This window comes from Emydura macquarii, unplaced genomic scaffold (genome assembly GCF_026122565.2).
Source record: "Emydura macquarii macquarii isolate MOO-44397 ecotype Brisbane River unplaced genomic scaffold, CSIRO-AGI_Emac_v2 contig_2699, whole genome shotgun sequence".
Lineage (NCBI taxonomy): Eukaryota > Metazoa > Chordata > Testudines > Chelidae > Emydura > Emydura macquarii.
In genome coordinates this window covers 133,853-152,557 of record NW_027132836.1, presented here as the reverse complement: position 1 = coordinate 152,557, position 18,705 = coordinate 133,853, and the positions used below count along the sequence as shown (strand labels likewise).

The 18,705-nt window shown below is 36.8% G+C and overlaps 1 protein-coding gene across 1 annotated transcript in view; it reads left to right on the top strand.

Annotated features, from left to right (window-relative positions):
- Positions 1-18,705, top strand: part of LOC137164948 (uncharacterized) — a 49,293-nt gene that overhangs the window by 10,929 nt on the left and 19,659 nt on the right. The window contains exons 8-16 of the mRNA XM_067566026.1: positions 678-779; positions 1,945-2,106; positions 4,840-4,933; positions 7,376-7,520; positions 9,425-9,629; positions 11,156-11,334; positions 12,114-12,279; positions 13,020-13,181; positions 14,031-14,194. Of these exons, the coding sequence (XP_067422127.1) occupies positions 678-779; positions 1,945-2,106; positions 4,840-4,933; positions 7,376-7,520; positions 9,425-9,629; positions 11,156-11,334; positions 12,114-12,279; positions 13,020-13,181; positions 14,031-14,194 (1,379 nt within the window). The remainder of the gene's footprint in view (positions 1-677; positions 780-1,944; positions 2,107-4,839; positions 4,934-7,375; positions 7,521-9,424; positions 9,630-11,155; positions 11,335-12,113; positions 12,280-13,019; positions 13,182-14,030; positions 14,195-18,705) is intronic.

Genomic DNA, 18,705 nt, shown 5'->3' with positions numbered 1-18,705 from the left:
AATACACTGTGCAAGCCAATCAATGACTACTGAGATTGACTAATGCCCTAAACAAAATTGAGTGCTTTAAATAAAATTCATAAACTATTTATTGCAAGTCTACTACAAATCAATAGAGATTATTGCTGTTATATAGCAAGACATAACACTAAAATATCTTTTTTCCTTATGAGGAACTGAAGTGTTCTGTTGCGTATGATTTCTAGTAATGGGTGTGCCTATGATGAATAACTGAAGAGAGCAGGGTTAGAAGAAACTTACCAGCACACACAGGGCAAGATGGTGTTCCCATTGAAGTAAATGGAAAAGCTTCCATTAACTTGAGGATGGAGCAAGTAAAGAGTATTTAATAAGATGCTAAAGGCCCAGTCCTATTCACAATTAAGTCAAGTTCCCACTAACGTCAGAGGGAGTTTTGCTTCAGTAAGGAGCGCTGAATAGGGTTCTTAGCATGGGTCCTGAAAATAATAGTGGAAGATAAGTCTTGAAAGTGAATAATACATCTAGAAAGTGGCTTTTGTGGAAACTGCGCAAAGGATTGGACAAAGATTTTCAGTGAGGGTTTCAATCGTATTAGTGGGAAACTCATGTTTGAATCTTCTTGACTATTTTACTATAATGATCAGTGAAATAAATAACAGTTTTGTCTCATAATATTTAACTTTGTTTATGTTAAGAAACATTTGCCTTTGATTCTCTGGATCCATCTGAGTTTATAGATATGACAGAAGCTAAGCCCTATATTTTACTAAAAGTAGTTTACAAGTCTAAAGACAAAGGTATGTAATTTTTCCTTCATATTTTATCAAAACTATATATTAAAAACAGAAATAATAAGTGATGAATGTAAAATGTATTAGGCAACAAGTTCCCCCAAGGAATTTACTTCATGTTGAGCAATACAGCTCATTTCTATTGTTATTTCTGCAAATACTAATGTGTATGAGTTACTTGACACAAGTGAATAGTCCTATTGGAGGCAATGGGTTTACTTATGTAAAAAAGTTACTCATTCCTATATATATATAAGTTTACAGGATCAAGGCTTTTTTAGCCTAACTTGTGTAAAAACAAAGATATTGGCTTGGTTAAGGAAAGCCCTTTACTTATTTTCCTCATGTAACTTTCTACTTTTCAGTTTTATAAATGAGGAAGCCCTAGATGGAGGGGTGATATCAAATGTTTTATATTATTCCAGGGATGCTGGTGGTGCATTCCAATTGCCAAGTTTCTGAACATCCTCCATTCCCAATGATTTCAGTGGGAGTTTAGGGCCTTCAGGAGCTTGCAGGAAGGGCTCAGAACCTTGCAGGCTTGAACACTAATAGTATTTTGTTGAGATATGCACACTGTAGACTGTTGTTCAACATATTTACCCATACTGAATTTTACCACATTGTGTAATGGTTTTCTGATGTGTACAAATAAATGGAAACCAGGATAAGGCCACTGAATTCATTTCATCTTGTGACCTGGAGTCAAGCATTGAACTCAAGTCTCCAGAGGTTAAAGGCTAGTTTACTAAAACGTACTACTCCCTGCCCCCAGCAAGTTATCATCTCACTAAAACATCTGTTGAAGGTGCCTATTATCTTCATATCTAAGTGTCTGTTAATGTAGATTATACTTTGATAATCTACATTCTGGATTATACTTTGAATATAGGGCCAGTTTCTGCCACCCTTACTTACATCAACTAGTATATTACTCCATGAAGTAGTCCAACTGAAGTCAATAGGACTACTTGTGAAGTAATCAGTTACATTGAATAGTATATTAGAATCCATCTTGGCTTTTATATGTAAGACTTCTTAAAAAGATGCTATAAAGATGAAACTTGGAAGCAATTTTAATATACCTGACCAGTGCACTATACTAGATTTGGATAGTTACGAGTAATAAGCCCTTTTGTGTGTGTTTTTGTATGTATTTTATATTTTATAGATTCACTGACTCTTGGATGGCAAAAGGTGGATGTATTTCAGAAAGAAACTACAAATACTAGAGCTATATGGAGACCTAAAGCGTTTTCTACACTTGTTCCACTGCATCCTGGCAAAGTTCCTTATAATATTATGGATTATACTTTAAAGCATATCTCAAAAGGTAATTTGAAAAAATAAAGTGGTCACAACACTACAGATGAGAAAAAATATACTCTTGAATAATGTAGGAAATGTTGATATCAGCAGTCTAAAATCTAGTCAACTTCTCCTTCAGTTATATTTTTAGTGATTATTAAGTAATGGAACACTGAGAAGATGATGGGTCTGATACTTAACTGTCTTGCATCTTGTGTAGTCATTAACAACTCTGCAAAGTAAGTATAAAATGCTGTCACCAGTCGGAGTGGACATTTTTTACTTGGAAGCATTTTATACTCTATTAAAAACAACAAGAGATCTGTGGCACTTTAAAGACTAACAAATTTAATATTTGCAGACATATATTCTATTAGTTATTCAGCACTCGCTTTTCACACATGTAAATGACTACGCAGATGATAGGAGAGGAACAGAAAGTCAGACTGTTTTTGTTTTTTTTTCTTTTGAGGCAACGTGGAATTCTTATTTTACTATATTAAACCACAAATTTAAGTTAAAGACTATACTGACCTTGACCACATTCTGTAGCAAAACAGGAAGAATGACCAATGTTTTCTCGCAGTCAAAGTTCCTTTTTAAAAGTATGAGTACCATACTTTTTCATATCTAGGTTTTTGACTCAATAGCCAAAGTAACCTTCAAATAATGTTGCTTTTTTGGAGCTTGATTGTGTATGGTGCTAAGCATTCTTTTCTCCTGTTGATTTGAGTGGAAATTCAGGATTCTTGGTACCACAAAGCGTTGGATCCTTTGAACCTCCTAGTTTAATTGTTTGTAATATTGGAATTTGAAAGCCAGAGAAACTCCAACATAAAAAAGTCTATGTACAGCTGCTACATCTCTTAATTGTATTAATAATAGACCTTACATTCTTCAAAGCATTAAATATACATTAACCAACAAATTTGCGCAGCCCTGTTTGAAGAAGGTAGGTAAATGTTGTTGTTACCTCTCTTCAGATATTTCTGAGATTTGATCCTGTTTATTTACAAAGAATTATACAAAGTCCTTTTTCTCTGTACACAGAAGGATGACACAACAGGGGGCAGTTTCCTTGCTCACAGTTCCAAGCCTGCCTTTCCACCAGTGTCTGCCCAAAAAGCTTTCTCCTTTGGCTTTCCCTCAGGACCACACTGCAAATGCCTTTCTTGCTGTCTTCTTATTTTGCTTACTACTTTCTCTGCTTTCTGCCTCTTTCTTTTTTTTACCCCCACACAGCTGCAGCCAAGTCAATTCTCAGCTTCTATGTTTGTATTCAGTCTAGTCTTTGGATGGTAGCTTCCATTGCTTCAGCTATCACTAAAGAAAGGGGCATTTCATTGTTCACTCATTTAACTTGAATTTTAGGTGGCTAGCATGCTTAGCAGTTTCAATAAAGTCTGCGACTGCCTCTTGATCAGACAAATTTGCTGTAAGTTATCCAATCTCCAGCATAACAATATTAATATTCTCATTTTACAGATGTGGCTAATGAGACGCAGGTGTTAAAGTAAAAGTTGTAAGTCTTGGTTACCTAAACTAAATCCACATATAGGTATCTAAATAAGAGGGTCTGCTTTTGAGAGGTGCTGAGTGCCCCATATCACCTGTTAACTTAATCTGGGATACTTGGACACCTCTGGAAAATCAGGTCTCTTAAGGTGTGTAAATATGGCTATAGGAACTCAAAGTTTTAAACTTGAGTGAGCCTGCTAGGCCAAAGACTGCACATCAAATAAATAGCAAAGCCTGGATTAAAAACAGGGGAACTCTGGGGATTGTATAAAACATAAGTAACAACTACTGTTCTGTAATTCCTGCGTTTGGCCTCTGTACTGAGTGAACCATACCACTGCTTGTAAAATATTAAATTAAAAAATTAATTACAGTTGCAGCTTGAATAGTGGGTTGCTAGAAGTGAGGACAGAGCATATGGAAGTGTCAAGTATTGCGACTAGGTTTGAGGACAGACAACAGGTGACACTGGGATTTGGAGACAGGCAGACCAACAGAAGATTCTGGAACCAGGAAGTTGTACAGTAAATATCAGGGAACAGAATAGCCACAAGAAATGTAGACTAAAAGGAGAAAGTAACAGAGAGAAGGAAAGAGCAACAGAGTAAGAAATGGGGAAAGATATAGGCAAAGCACCAAAATAATTTTTTAATTTTATTTTGTATAGAATTTTAAAATCAGTGGGCCATATACTGCTGGTGTATTGAAGCAGTTATAACGGATCTCCAAACCAGCTTATATATATAGATATAGATATAGATATTCTGCCAAAGCAGCATTGACATTTTCTGTATTTTGGCCAAGACTAGCCCCACTCATATAGCTTAAACTAAAATCAGGGATAATCTGCACTGAAGGCTGACAAAAAGGCCATTGCCAGGTCAGGGGCTAGATAATAATATACATGTTATCCAGACCACCAATCCCAGATCATACCTAATAACACCCCTTTGTGGTTCTTGGCACAGAGGGTCTGCAGAAGGCTGCATAGAAATCATTCTGGGGAGTTGGAGCAGCACAAGGGGAGCCAGTGTAACACTGTAGAGTGGGTTTTTTTTTTTGTTTAATTTTCTTAATTGATTTTTCAGTATGCTATTATATTAAATTTACCTAAGTGATATAAGAGCTTAGCAGCATTTGACCTTCTGAGTATATTTCTTTCTGGGTGGATATACAGTATGCTATTTTTTATATGTACTGCAAAATATAATTGATTTGTCTAGTGTTTTTATATGTACAGACTTGACCCAGGGTCATTCCAATATCCAGCTAACTGTTTATGATACATCCAAGGAAAAACATAGACAGAGAAACAGCCAAATGAGAAGAAAAAGGTAAATACTCAAATTATGATCTACGGAAATATTTTTGTGTCATTCATTGTTTGGATCCTGATATATTTATCATTGCATAATTGACATTGTGCTGAAATATGGTTCTAACAATTGCTTAAAGTTAAAAATTTGGGCAAAATATTAAATAGTTCAAATAATATTCTACATATAGAATTATTTGCCTATGATTACTATACAGATACATCTAATCCTGGTCTATTCCTTTTCAAATAAGTCTAATTTTTCAACTTTACCAAGTTATCCATTTTTAGTATTCCGTGCTGCAGTGAAAATTTACTTCTGTAAATCTGGTTTGCTTGTAGATAGAGGCTGACACAGTAGATTTAGTACAGCTGCAGAATTAATGTTCAAAACTCCCATGCTGCACAGTTTTCCCATATGCTACATAAAAATGCTACACACTCTCTCTCTCTAAAGCTGCTGTATTAGGGTGTTAACTGAGTTTATGCCTTCAGCTTGGTTAATGTTTTCATTTATATACAATACAGTTTTGCACAACCTCAGCCAAACAATGTACTGCAAAATAATTTGCAGTAGAACTATAATAAATTTATACAAAGTATTGATTTAGCATTAATTTTCAGACTGTGAAAGTCAACGGATCATAAATCTGCAAATAAACTGGCCAAATGAAAGAGATAACTGACAAAAAAAATTAGTCACCAGAGAGTTGCCTGTGTTGTGTATGTGCTTTTTAGATAGTTACAAGAAAAAAAATATATTGGAGAAAGGTTCTGTAAATTATAAAATTAGTAACATAAAAATAACATAATACACTGAGAAATAGTCTATTTCAGTAAAATAGTGAAGAAAACCACCCAAGAATCTGAATTGTTGTCTTGAAATTCCGCTATTATAATTCAGTTAATACAAAACAATATCAGGGCTGCCTCCCCAGTTTTCAGTATTTTGGGGGGAAGGAGAGGCTTCAGAATGATCAAGAAGTTCCGGAAGACAGGTTTACATATTATGTTAGAAAGCAGGGGATTTTTGACTAGTTTAAATGCCAGATCTCCGAAACAGAGTTTAAGGCCAGAAGGAATCACCAGTCTTCTAGTCTGACCTCTTGTATATCACAGGACACCAACACCACACGCTAAACCCAATAACCGAAATTAGACCAAAATATTACAGCCCACAGCAGAATAAACTATTATGTGCCACAGGCAAAGAATAGGACAGACTGAGGTGAACCAATGCTTGAGGCCCGTGCAATGGCAGGGAAATGATTAATTGAGATATACTCAAATGATCCTAGCAAGTGACCCTCACCCACACACTGCAAAGGGAAGGGAAAAACCTTCAGGGTCACTGCCAGTCTGAGGTGGGGGGAAATTCTTTCCTGACCTGACATATGGCAATAAATTAGACCCTGAGCATGTGAGTGACAACCAGCCAGCCAAGTAGCTGAGAGAGAATGCTTGGTACCACCTCAGAGCCCAGACCCTTCCCTATCCAATGTGCCATCTCCATTCATGGCCACCTCTGCTGCTCCAGAGGAAGGAGATAGGAAAAAACAACCTAGAATACTTGGGGATAGATGGGTGGAGAATCCCTTCCTGGCCCCTGTGGCCGACTGAAACCCTGAAGCATAGGCTTTTAGGAACATAAGACATAAATCAGAAGTGAGACCCAGGACTGCTGATATAAATCCTGTTGACATTAGTGGAATGACTATCACTGAATTCTGTGAGCTTTACATCAGGACCAAAATGGATCATGTCAGAATTTACTCTTGGAGCTTTCTTTGTTCTTTAATTGATTTGAACTGTGTGCTTTTACCGTTTATGATATGAAACCAGCCCCTGAAGAGCTTAGTCCTGCAAGTTGAACACCCTCAACTCTCATTTACTTTTAAGAAAATTAAGGTCAATCAGTCACCAATTCAGCATAGAATTTAAGCACATATTTAACTTTAAGGATATGCTAGATTCCATTTGACTTCTAAACCTATACTCAGCCAACTAGACCTATTTCTGATAAATGCACATTTTTGAAAAATTAGCCCAAATGTTCTTATAAGTTGGTGAAGAGCATTACAGTGTAATGTGTGGAAAACTTGTTCATCCACAAATGTTAATTTTACAGACTTGGAAATGCTGAGCTGTAATGGGGAAAATTTTAAAAGTGGAAGTCAGTGGGACTTATGCTCCTAAGTACCTGGGATACTTTTGAAAACATCACTATATGTCTTTAATTTACAGTTGCTGACAAGGTTTGAAACTGCTATCATAAACTGCTTTCTAATAATATTTTAGTTGTTGTTTATAAATTCTTGATTTTACAGATGTTTGTGACTACCTAACAAAAATGTAAAAGAAATGTAATACCTTTTAATAGATAATTTACCTTAAGAAAGTATAACATTTTGTTGTTGTTAATGTTCTAGTATAAAGTCCTGTGTTTCTTCGTATTTGTTAGGCTTCAAGAGTCTGTCTTTCTGTATGCACCTTGGATCCCATATAATTCCTCTACCGCATTACCAGATCCTACATCATTAAACTGTCCATTTGTTCTATATATAGATGCACTCCATTATATCCCTGATAATGCAACAATAACAAAGGTAAGCTTTGGTATTACTGTGGTTTCACGTTTAATTGATGTATAGAGATATTAATGCTATATAATAAGGCCCCAGGAGACAATAGGGGCAGCAGCAGCTATGATGATGAAGTTTGCTTCTTCCAGTTCACCTTTTTGGCTATCCCACTGTCTCTTCCAGTGACCCCAGAAGAAACAGTATCCAACAAGAGATGGCAACCTCATTCCATTAAAAGTAAACAATCAAAACACATTTTGGTGATTTAAACTATAAACATTTCCTACCATTTTCTAGAATCTTTCACCATGTTATGTGAACCACTGATTTTACCAGGAGTCTTAAAGACCTCTATCACAGCACTTTTAGCTTATAGAATCCCAGTTTGTATGAATATGTCTGTCTCCAAATTTCCTGATTTTATAAACAATTTATACAATGGAGTGAGTCTGACTTCACTTAAATTGGATTACATTGAACGTAGGTCTCTGCACAATGGAGTCAGAGGACCTTTTCTGAACCTCTTCTTGCTCCATTGCTGCTGCTACTGGTTGTTGTTACCTATACTTTGTTACACTGACTACACTAACAGCCTTCATGAAGTAAGGACTATTCATGTGAGAACAGTTTCACAGGACTGGGCCCCAAATTTGGTAATTTGTTATGAAATTGGTGAAAAACCAGGTAATCTGTGTAGTACATATTGTTTCTTCCTGAGGGACAGAGTCTTGCCTTATAGATGAGGTAGTTATGTTAAGCAGTTAAAAACTTCAAAAAGATGTTGGATCAGTAAATTATCTCTACTCATTACCTTTTAGTTGCCTGTCCAACAAGTGTTTGCATTAGGTTTCTGTTAATGCCTTGTCTGAGTTGTTGTAAAGCAGTCACCAAATTAGTTAGATGGACACTATGGGATCTGATGGGATCTAAACTAGGAAATCTAGGTGAAGGTGATTCATAAATCTTTAAAATTAGATTTTTATTTTATTTTTTTTGATAGTGGGGTTAAAAATAATTTGATTCCAGACCTCAAAGACTTATTGTACCAGGTTTATTAGGACTGCCAAATCAGTCATATAGTTTTCCCCCAAGCAGAAAGTATTCTGTTTGGATCTAAGTCATTTTCAGGACTGAATAAAAAGTGACCCCAATGTTCATTCAGCCCTCTTTGTGTTCTGACACAAATATGAAGCATGGCCCTAATAAATATGTCTGAGCTATTTTAAAAACTAAGCAGAACAGAAAGACACACATGGCTGATGTTGATGGAAAGACTGTGGATAATAGAATGAAGAAATCTTTCAAGGACTTTTTATCCTAGAGAAAAAATGCTAAAGCCAGGGAGAGATTGGGTTGTTTGTTGTGTAGTAATGCTTACATAATCCTTGAAATTCTTTTGTTTTAAACTTTATTAAGTTCTGGACTCTTGAAATGATGTGGCTTACTCACATCAGATCCATCCCTTTTATTTTATTCTCTGCTCTTTTTTGGTTTTGAGCATACCCTCAACATGTCACACTCTTTGGGCTCATGTATTGTATTATGTTAATTACTCCAGAGAATTGCAGTGCATTGAGTTTTTCTGAAATAAAGGTTTCAAAGTCAAAATCTGCCCTCAGATTTGCATGTAAAATGCCTGCTCAAGTAAATGGAAGTTGCAAACATATATAAGGAAGAATTTGGCTTTGTGATTTGAAAATTAAGTCCAAAGACCTACAATGTAGGTTTCCAAAAAGGTTGTATGGAAGTTTCTTTAGGTATTATTTTAGTACTGTACAGATAAAACCAAGCTCCCAAGTACAAAATCCTCTTCTAATAGAAAATTAATTTTAAAATTAATTTTCTATGTCCAAAAGTACAGAAAACAAGATTAAGTAAAAAAAAAAAAATTAATAAAGCACATTGAAAATTAACTTTTTCCCTCCTAGGTAACAGGGCAAATCAAGAATTCAGGACTGAATAGCTTACCTGATATTATGGCATTTCCACTTCTTAATAGTTCATCTCGAAATCCAGAATTCCAGTACCGAATAGTCTTAAATGGAGATGATCCAAAAGTAATGGATATCAATACGCATGTTCTTTTTCAAGTTCATACAGTGGATGCAGATTCTGGAGACCTTGTTATAATAGGTATATTAAGCAAGTATTACCTAGCCCTCTTTCTTTCTCTGTCATTTTCCTTTGCTCCTCACTATACCTTCTGATGTTTGTGTCTTCTAAAGTATAAAGCACAGAGTTTTATTTTATAGCACATGCAAGCTATTGAAATGCACCCCCTTAGGGATTGTGAGTATCACAACTAGCAGAACCCTGAGAATAAAGTAGCACAAACATTTTTATATATAGCATAGAAAATTAGTACAGACAAATATTTTAAACTGTAATACAGTTAGTTCCCAACTAAAATATAATATTTCAATTACTGTTACTCCACCTGATTTACATCGTCTAGTCAACTTTATTTTGCTCCTAACAATTTGAAAGAATATGTGCAAATGTCAAAATAATAATAAAACTTTTTAACTGTTCACTTCCAAGCATTCTAATTTTTTTATTTAAACGTATGGAAGTTTTGTAAAGGAACTGTACCATTGGTTTTGCATGTTAGCTGGACCCCACTAAAAACACCCTTTCAGCCTTAACTCTTTTTAAATTAAGTTTATTCTTTAGAAAATATATTCTTAAATGTGGACTCCACTTGTACATGTAGACAGGGTCTTCCATCTGAATGTCTCAGAGGGGTAGCCGTGTTAGTCTGTATACAGCAAAAACAACGAGAGTCCTGTAGCGCTTTAAAGACTAACCAATTTAATTTCTGCAGCCCATGAAAGCTTATGCCTGCAGAAATTAAATTTGTTAGTCTTTAAAGTGCTACAGGACTCTCGTTGTTTCATCTGAATGTCATAACTATGGAAAAAAAAGACAGATTATCTGAGAAGACAGTGACATTTTTTATTCTCTCTACTGCACTGACATAAAACAATTTATATTTGTAGGTCACTTGGGGGAAAAAGACAGATTTTTTTTGTTTTAAATTAAACAGCAATTTGATAAGGATCTTCTTGAGTATAGTACTACTCACAGTGAGTCAGGTTGGCAGCATCTGACCCTATAAAATCCTCTCTACAGAATTTGTGCATAAACCATGTACATTGTTTTTGCCATAATTATTTACATATTTTAGTGAAAGAAGAAAATGTATTCGGCCACAACAATTAAAGGAACACAAATCACAACAAAACAAATCTAGGTATTTTCTAAACGTTTATAGTAATAAAAATGTAGGAGAGTTCCTGCAGTAACTGGCTGCATAAATAGGGGAAGATAACAACATATAGCATGGAGGAACAGGAGATAGATAAGGGGAAAGGGAGTCACAGCAGCCTTTATACATGAAAGAAGTGATAGAGATTCTGAGACCTGGCCTTGTCAGAGTCATCTTTTACAACATCCCATGAAAAGTCAACCCCACTTTTGGATAATCTGGGTATTTCTAAATGTGGCACTTGTGCAGTTTCTCCATGGACCTAATCTTCTTCATCCATTCAGTTGTTAAGGGGAATATTGGAAACCTTCAAGAGAAGACCACATACTGAAAACAAACAAATGCACTGTAAAATCTTTAGTGTAGTTTTCCCTCTACTTTATGTTTATAGGAAACTCTGTGATACGTGTGTTTAATGATGATGGGAAGCTAAATGTAGGAGGATTTCAATTAAGACTGAGAGGAGGGATGCCAACCCAGGAACCAGCAGCTCTTACACCATCTGCATTAAATCAGTATCCAATCATTCCCTGCTGCACTATACTACTTCGATTTTTACCATACACTCAGGCAAGTACATAGAGTTTCAGCCATAATAGTTACTTGTCTGCTTGAAATGCATGCTGCACTGTGGAAATCAGTCCCATATGCCTTATCTAGATCAGAATTTAAAGGTGTGATGTTAGCTCCTGTTAGCTAATGTTTGCTAATAAATACATTTTAAAAGTTTAATGTAGACAAGGCACACCATCCTTTTAACACTTGCTAAATTAGTTGAGTTAAATCCTAAGGAGGAGCCTTGGAGGTGCCCTAGTCTTTAACTTGACTAGAGAAGCATGTGATAGAAACACTGGGCCTTGTCTACATTAGAGTTTGAATATATTTTTATTGCCACATCCTAAAATCATTCCTTTACATCCTAGTGTAGGCAAGGGAGTTGCATGACTGCTTGAAATCACAATCTTTGAGACTGAAGTGTACTGTACCTAGATGTGACACAGTGTAAGTGCACTAACAAGTACCGAATACACAAGGGACTAACTCCCATCTTCACCTTCCCTTCCATTTTCACAGATACGGGGTAGGGGCTGTTAGAGAGGTTTTTGAGAGACAGAAAAAGGAGGCTGTGGGAAAGCAGGGCTCTAAAACCCCAAGTCTAAGGGCTTCACAAATCTGAAATTTGAGAATCTTTGCTGTTTATGCTTTTGCTTATGGTTAATTTATTTTTTATTTTTGCTGACAAAGATTTGCTCCTGTTGAGATATAATTGCTGATTGCATTTGTTAATTTCTCCTGAGTCATCCTATCAATTTACATCAAAACCTTGTAGTTTGACAGTGTTTTTACAGTTTTCAGTGCCAGCCCCAAACTACTTGATGGGATATTACTTCTCAAATGATGCTAAGCCCAGTAATTCAGAGCTAAACATTATATCCAGCTTTCAAAAGGACAACAGCTTCCCAAAACTTGTACAAGACATGGCAATACATTTAATTGACAAAGAAAAAAGGAAAGGTATGAAAACAAATTATTGGTACATAGTTCACAAATGTTCTTCCTGCTATTATTTGATTTACAAACCATAACACAATATGATTTATACCTAAGCTCTCTTTATCATTTACTAACACTGAGCCAAATCTGTTCTCAGATACTCATATGCAGCTCCCATGAATCCAATAATAAAGGGAGCTGCATATGAATATCTGAATATATTTGGCACACTGTTTTTACTAAGTAATATGTGTATTTGTAGCTAATCAACTTATTGTTCCTAATTGATTAGGAAGCACTCAAGAATAGTAGTTTCATATGGAAGTATTATTATTCATGGGCACTATCTAAAGGATGCATGGCAAGGTAGAATTTAAAATAATCCTGATTTGATTGTCACACTTTAAATTTAATTTTAACTAAACATCTATCTGTTAAAAACTTAGCCTGAGAGACTTAAATTAGGAACTCTATGTATACATGCAGCATGTTCCTATGTCTTGGTGCCAGGTTGCTGAGAAGATCTGGCATTTACCTGCTGAGAGAAGCAAGTACCTAATTTCCTCCTACTAACATCAATTGGGTGTGGGTGCCCACTGTTATTTTGAGAGACCTGCCCACTCCTGGCATGGTTCATGAAACCATATCCTGACATCACAAGGCCTGGCAGAAAAGTTTCAGCCACACGTTTAGCAGTTGCAGGATGGTGAAGGACTGTGCATTATATAAGATATATAAGATGTCAGTGTTTGTTTCTGCAGTTACACTTGATCGTTTGGAAGCATGGTATGTAGAAAGGTTGAATGAAAAAAGACATTCGCGACCAGAACACTTTCCAAAATATATCAACATACATCATGCAGTCCGCTATCGGCAGGAAGCAGGTATCCACATAAAGGTCAAACAAGCCTTTGGACTTAAAGGTGATTACAGATACTCAAAGATTATTATTTGTCTTTTATTTCTTTTAATAAGCAATACTATTTAAAAAAACAAACAAACAAAATTTTTCAGTATAACCAAAATTCCCCATGATGGTCAATGTGCTTGTGATGCTTTTGCAGTATCTGTAAGTTTGCTCAGGTAGTTTGTGATATGTCTTTATTGCAAGTACCTCAGAAGAATGTATAGTAATGAAATAAAGTAGAATCCTAAAGTAAAATAAAACAAAATGGCTAATTAACAGTATGATTGAAACGAGAGAGATGTCATTTGATGTTTTAATAATAATTATGATTTTGGGAGTTCTTATTCCTATTGACAATGAATTTCACAGACAAGGAACATAAAATCCATGCACCTGAGCATTGGGGGGCAAATCCTGCCAGCCCTCAATAGTCCAGTGGAATCAGGTGGTTCTGCTGCATTGGGTGTATTTTTGAAGCCAACATAGAGAACCTGCATCATCAGCATGTGGAAGAGCTGTGTTCCATAAGGGGCTCCCCAGATTCCCAGTTGGCAGGGTTTTTCTCTTTTGATGAGATCAATGAATTTGCAATTTTATTCATCTATTGGCCATTTCCCCCAAGTGCCTGAGGAAGCATGATTCCTCTCCCTCAGCCTCCACTGTATTCCTCAGTATACCACATTATTATTTGGACTTTGCTATGTGGACAGGATTTGTCCCTAAAAGACCAGGTTGTCTCACTGACAATCTATCTAACTTATTGTAAAAGTTATAAGTAGCAAAATAGTTGAACTTCTTAGTATTTTATATGCCTAATCATAAACATGTACAAATTAATCTTCTGTGCTGCCTATTTTTTATGCAGCTGATGGATATTATGTAAATGTGTTAGCCAGAGTCCTTAAGGGAGCTGCAAGCATGCATTTGGCTGAGTTACCTCAACAGTGGGGAGGAGAAGAAAAACTTCTAACTAGCCAACTTGATTTCACAAGTCTACAGAGATCACCAAGGTGGACTGATCCATCTGTGGTATGTAATAACTACCTCTTTGCATTTGCTCCCTACAAACAATCTAGAGAGGATATTCACAGATATTTTTCACTTTTAAATAATGAGAAAACAAACTTATCTGAGGTCCAGGGGTAATAGTTGAGCTGAAAACCCAAACTACGTAGATACGGTTCAGTTTTCTATGCCAGCTATTATCTGGTACTTGGTATATAATATTCATAGAGAATGTCACATGATGACTGGACCCTGTGATTAAAAATAGGTACAGCTACCCCATACCAGAGCAGATGTGCTCCCAGTTAAACCAATTAAGGGGACTATAAAGGGTCAGAGGGAGCTCAGTGAAGGAAGAGCTAAAAGGGAACTGGGGAGTGAAGCTCCAGGGAGAGAGGGTCTCATGAAGTGGTCCCTGAAGAAGGGTGTTGAGTCTGGGGAAGAAGACCCAGCTGAGACAGCACCTCAAGGAGGAAGGGCTGGGTGGAAGATTCATTTTCTGTTTGCTTGTTTTTGGAACTTTGTAAATAAAGAAACCAGACCCCAGGAAGGGCTGTGATTGAGTGAGAGATTGTGTGGAGTTTAAGGAGCCCTGAAGAAGGAGAAAACAGAGCATGGCACTGCAGAGGCATCCTTGCCATGGTACAGGGAAAGACAAAGCAGTCTTATTTTCATCTAGTGACCAGTTTCTCAGTAGCTTGATGAATTAGGTCTGTTTCTATTTGCATTGGGACATATATATTCTTTATTATCAAAATAAACGTTATACTCTAAGTAAGGGCTGCACTTGTTACTAAAAGTGAGTGCTGCTTTCAAGTACACTGTAGCTACAAATCAATGTGGAATTTGTGCTCAACAGCAGTTAACATACTAATTATTAATGTATCTTTTTTCATTTTTATAGAATTTTTAATAGCATTGTAGACCAGGCTGATAGCACAGCCTATTATTAAGGTTGCCAGACACTTCCCATCATAAGACCCTGATTTCTCTGTCTGCCCATGCTCAGTAGAGACTTAGAGTTTCACAGTTAAAATCTCAGAAGATTCCATCCTCATTGAGCATGCTCCAGCTCTTCACTGCTCCTACATATGCCTGGACTATTCATACGCCATCTCTGGGCTACTGGGGCAAAGATGGTCTCAAGTTGGGCACCCAGAAAATGAGAAACATACAGTTAGTGACCAAGTGTTGAAAAGTTTGGTTTAAGTGACCTGCCTAGTATCACATAGGAATTCTGTGGCAGAGGCAGGGATAGAATCCATTTATCCAGAACAACACTCAGCTTCCCATAACCATGAGATTATTCTTTCTCTTCTTGCAATTCCCTGCTTCATTCACTACACACCTTCCAACTTCTGCAACAAATGAGGCAGGGGTCCTACACACAACAGTCTCCTTCACTACTCAAACCTGATTAATTGTTAGAGCAGGTGCATCCTGTGCACTGAATGAAGCAAGAGATCCTGGTGGAAAAATAGTATGTGATCATGTAATTAAAGCCATATCATAATTCGTATGGACAGGGTGACCAAATTAAGTTTGTTCAGGCAGTTCCTAACTTTTGAGTTCTTGACTTGGTGACCTTAACGTTCTTTTAATGTAGTTTTTGTATGTAATATATATTTACAATAGAATAAAATAATTGAATGTAGTAGATCAATATGCTTGAGATCATTTAGTTTCTATAACCCAAACAGTTTAAACCATTAGAAAATAGGAGTGAAATCATTACTGTCCCTGTGTGGGTTCACTTGTGGGGGGAGGGAGAAGGTGCACAGAAACCCTTTCTCCCTTCCAAGAACACCCAAATGCTACATATCAAAAAGCAGCTGTTTGTGCTTCATGAGCAAAAGTATGGGGGTCCTGCTAGTATTACTGACAGCACTACAAATTCCAGATCAACCAGGCCTGGCCCCTTGCATGCCAGCTAATGCACCAGAAAGAGAGTAAGCACGTGCTGTGCCTTCTAAAGATGTATGTAGCTGTGCTGTTACTAAGGATGTTTCCTCCATTGGGCTGGAGGCATTATGGTTTACATAGGCATAATGCCTTTCTCTGCAACCACTGTTGCTCACACCACTCCAGTGCTCCACTGGATTTCAGAGACACCATTTAGCCTGTTTTACATTCTCTTTACCTCTGGATCATTTGTCATTTGTGGTGTTACACTGTAGTCACCTTGAGTAAATACAACAAAAGGTTGGCATCCTAAAGAAAAATGTCATAATTTGGCTTCCCAGTTCCTCAAATGTATGAGGATTTTCTCTGCTACAGTTTGGAATTCTCTCTTCTTACATACAGAAGTCTACTATAGCTACTCTAGTAATAAGGATATATCCTCATATTTCTAAAGTCTCCTTACATGACTGGCACAAATTAACAGTAGCAAGATTCCTGAGATGCAGTTTTTAATAGAATCTGCCTCCTCCCTCCCCCCCCAAATGGAGCTAAATATTGATTTTTCACAAATGGAATATTTGTTTCAAAATTACAGGCCTAATCCTGGGCAATCTGTCTAAGCAGTTATTGTACACCCAGGCCAGTAGTATCTAGCCGCCAAGTGAGCAAAGGGCTGGTTGGAAAGGCTTTCTTTGCTTGACTCTGCACTGCAACACAGAAAGACTAAGGAACGTAATCCTCATGCCTGTGTTTCAAGACCAAGGCATCAGCATATAGCCATACCAAGGCCAACTGCTATTAGGTATTGAGCGGGAGTAATGGATAAATAAAAATATACACATCCCCCTTTACTGCATTTCAGTCTCTGGCTCCCAATCAGTCACCAGGTCCAGTAAAGAGACCAGCTATTTAAACTCTATGCTCTTTACTAAAAAGGTTCCTCCTGACCCCAAAGGGTCAGCCACAGTACCAGTTCAATATAAGTTTAGATCTTACCCAAAATACCACGCTGCCAGTCAATCCTTTAGTAACTAAAACTAAAGGTTTATTATAAAAAGAAAGAAACAAACTATAAGAGAAATGTTAAAGGATTAAAGTAATCAGATACATACAAATGATTTGAAAGTCCATATACATCAAATTTATAGGAGAATTATGAATTTTCAGGCTTGTACAGTCCCTCTGGTATATATTCAGTACCTGGATTGGTCTCAGTCCTTTGTTTCACAGCTTCAGTTCAGTTGCAAGTGAATTGATCCAGAGGTAGATAGGTGGCTGAAGCTGAACAGGTTTGAAGACAAATTGGATTCCAAGGCTTCTGCCTTATATATCCTCTGGCCCTTGCCATGCTGCTTGTGGAATTTTACAGGAACCAAAATAGAGTCCGGAGTCAAATGGGCAAGCTCTGGTGAATCATCAGGTATATCCCTGGCTTCTCCCTCTGGGCCCCTTGCACCTGGGAATGTCTAAATGGGCAATTAAGCAGGCTATTGTTCTGCAGCCATCCTGTCTGGAATGTGTCCCAGACAGCACAATTTGAAATACAGATATCTTAAACATATCCATAACTTCCATTACACATGTAACATATGAACATAAACATTATCATCTTAGTTAGCACATTATAGCCTTTCTTACAGTACCTGACATGGCATATCTTACATGAATTATTATGATTTTGACATACTGATGTCAAACAGTATCATAAATGCTCCCCCCACATCCACACAGCGTGGCACCCCCAATGCGAGACTGGTGTAGAAGGGAGTAATCAGAGCTCCCGAATACACCTTAAGGACCCCCCTGATCCAGCCAGCATGACAATGGATATAGTTCATGGCTCCTCCATTTAATGGGATTTGAGCTACATGGATCAGTTGTGTGCATGTACTCACTGGCCTCACCTGTGTTGGTGAAAGAAACGTACATTTCCTCCCTTTAGAGATCTGATGTGGAACTTGCTTCCACAGCACACAGCAGTTGTGGTATTGCCCCTGTGCAGGTTCTCTACAATCTAGACCAACCAGGACAGCTGAAACTCATTGTTTTCACTGTCACTGGGCATTGTGTGCCTACACAGGGAACTTCACAAGTTGGTCTTAAAGGAATAATTATACAGTTTAAATATTAAACAGCAAATTTCTTCTTTTATTGTTTAACCAATTTTAAACTAGGCTAAAATGGATTTACGGTCTCTGGTATTGCATTCTGAGATTGCTGGAATCACAGCTCTAGCCCTGTGTCACCAATATTGGCATTGCTAAGAGAAGGCTCAGAAATGCAGATTTAAATCAAAAACTTTTCTTTCAAATACAGTTTAGTTAAATGATGACTTCACCTTCCCTTAGAGACTTCCAGACATTGTAAAGAGCAAAATGAATATAGCTTTCTTTTAAACAATTCAAAAGTCCGTGATTCAATGTGTGCTTTGGAGTATAATGGAATTGAAAGTTGTGTGCCTTTTTCTCACAGATTATTGTTATTTAATCATGCTATATTAGCTTTCATTGACCTGTTCATTTATTTAAGTTCATTAAACTTCTAATTAAATTGACTGAACTTTACCAATAAATTATTACTTTATGAATAAAGTAAATCAGTAGTGGATGTATTGGTTTGTACTGAATTGCTTA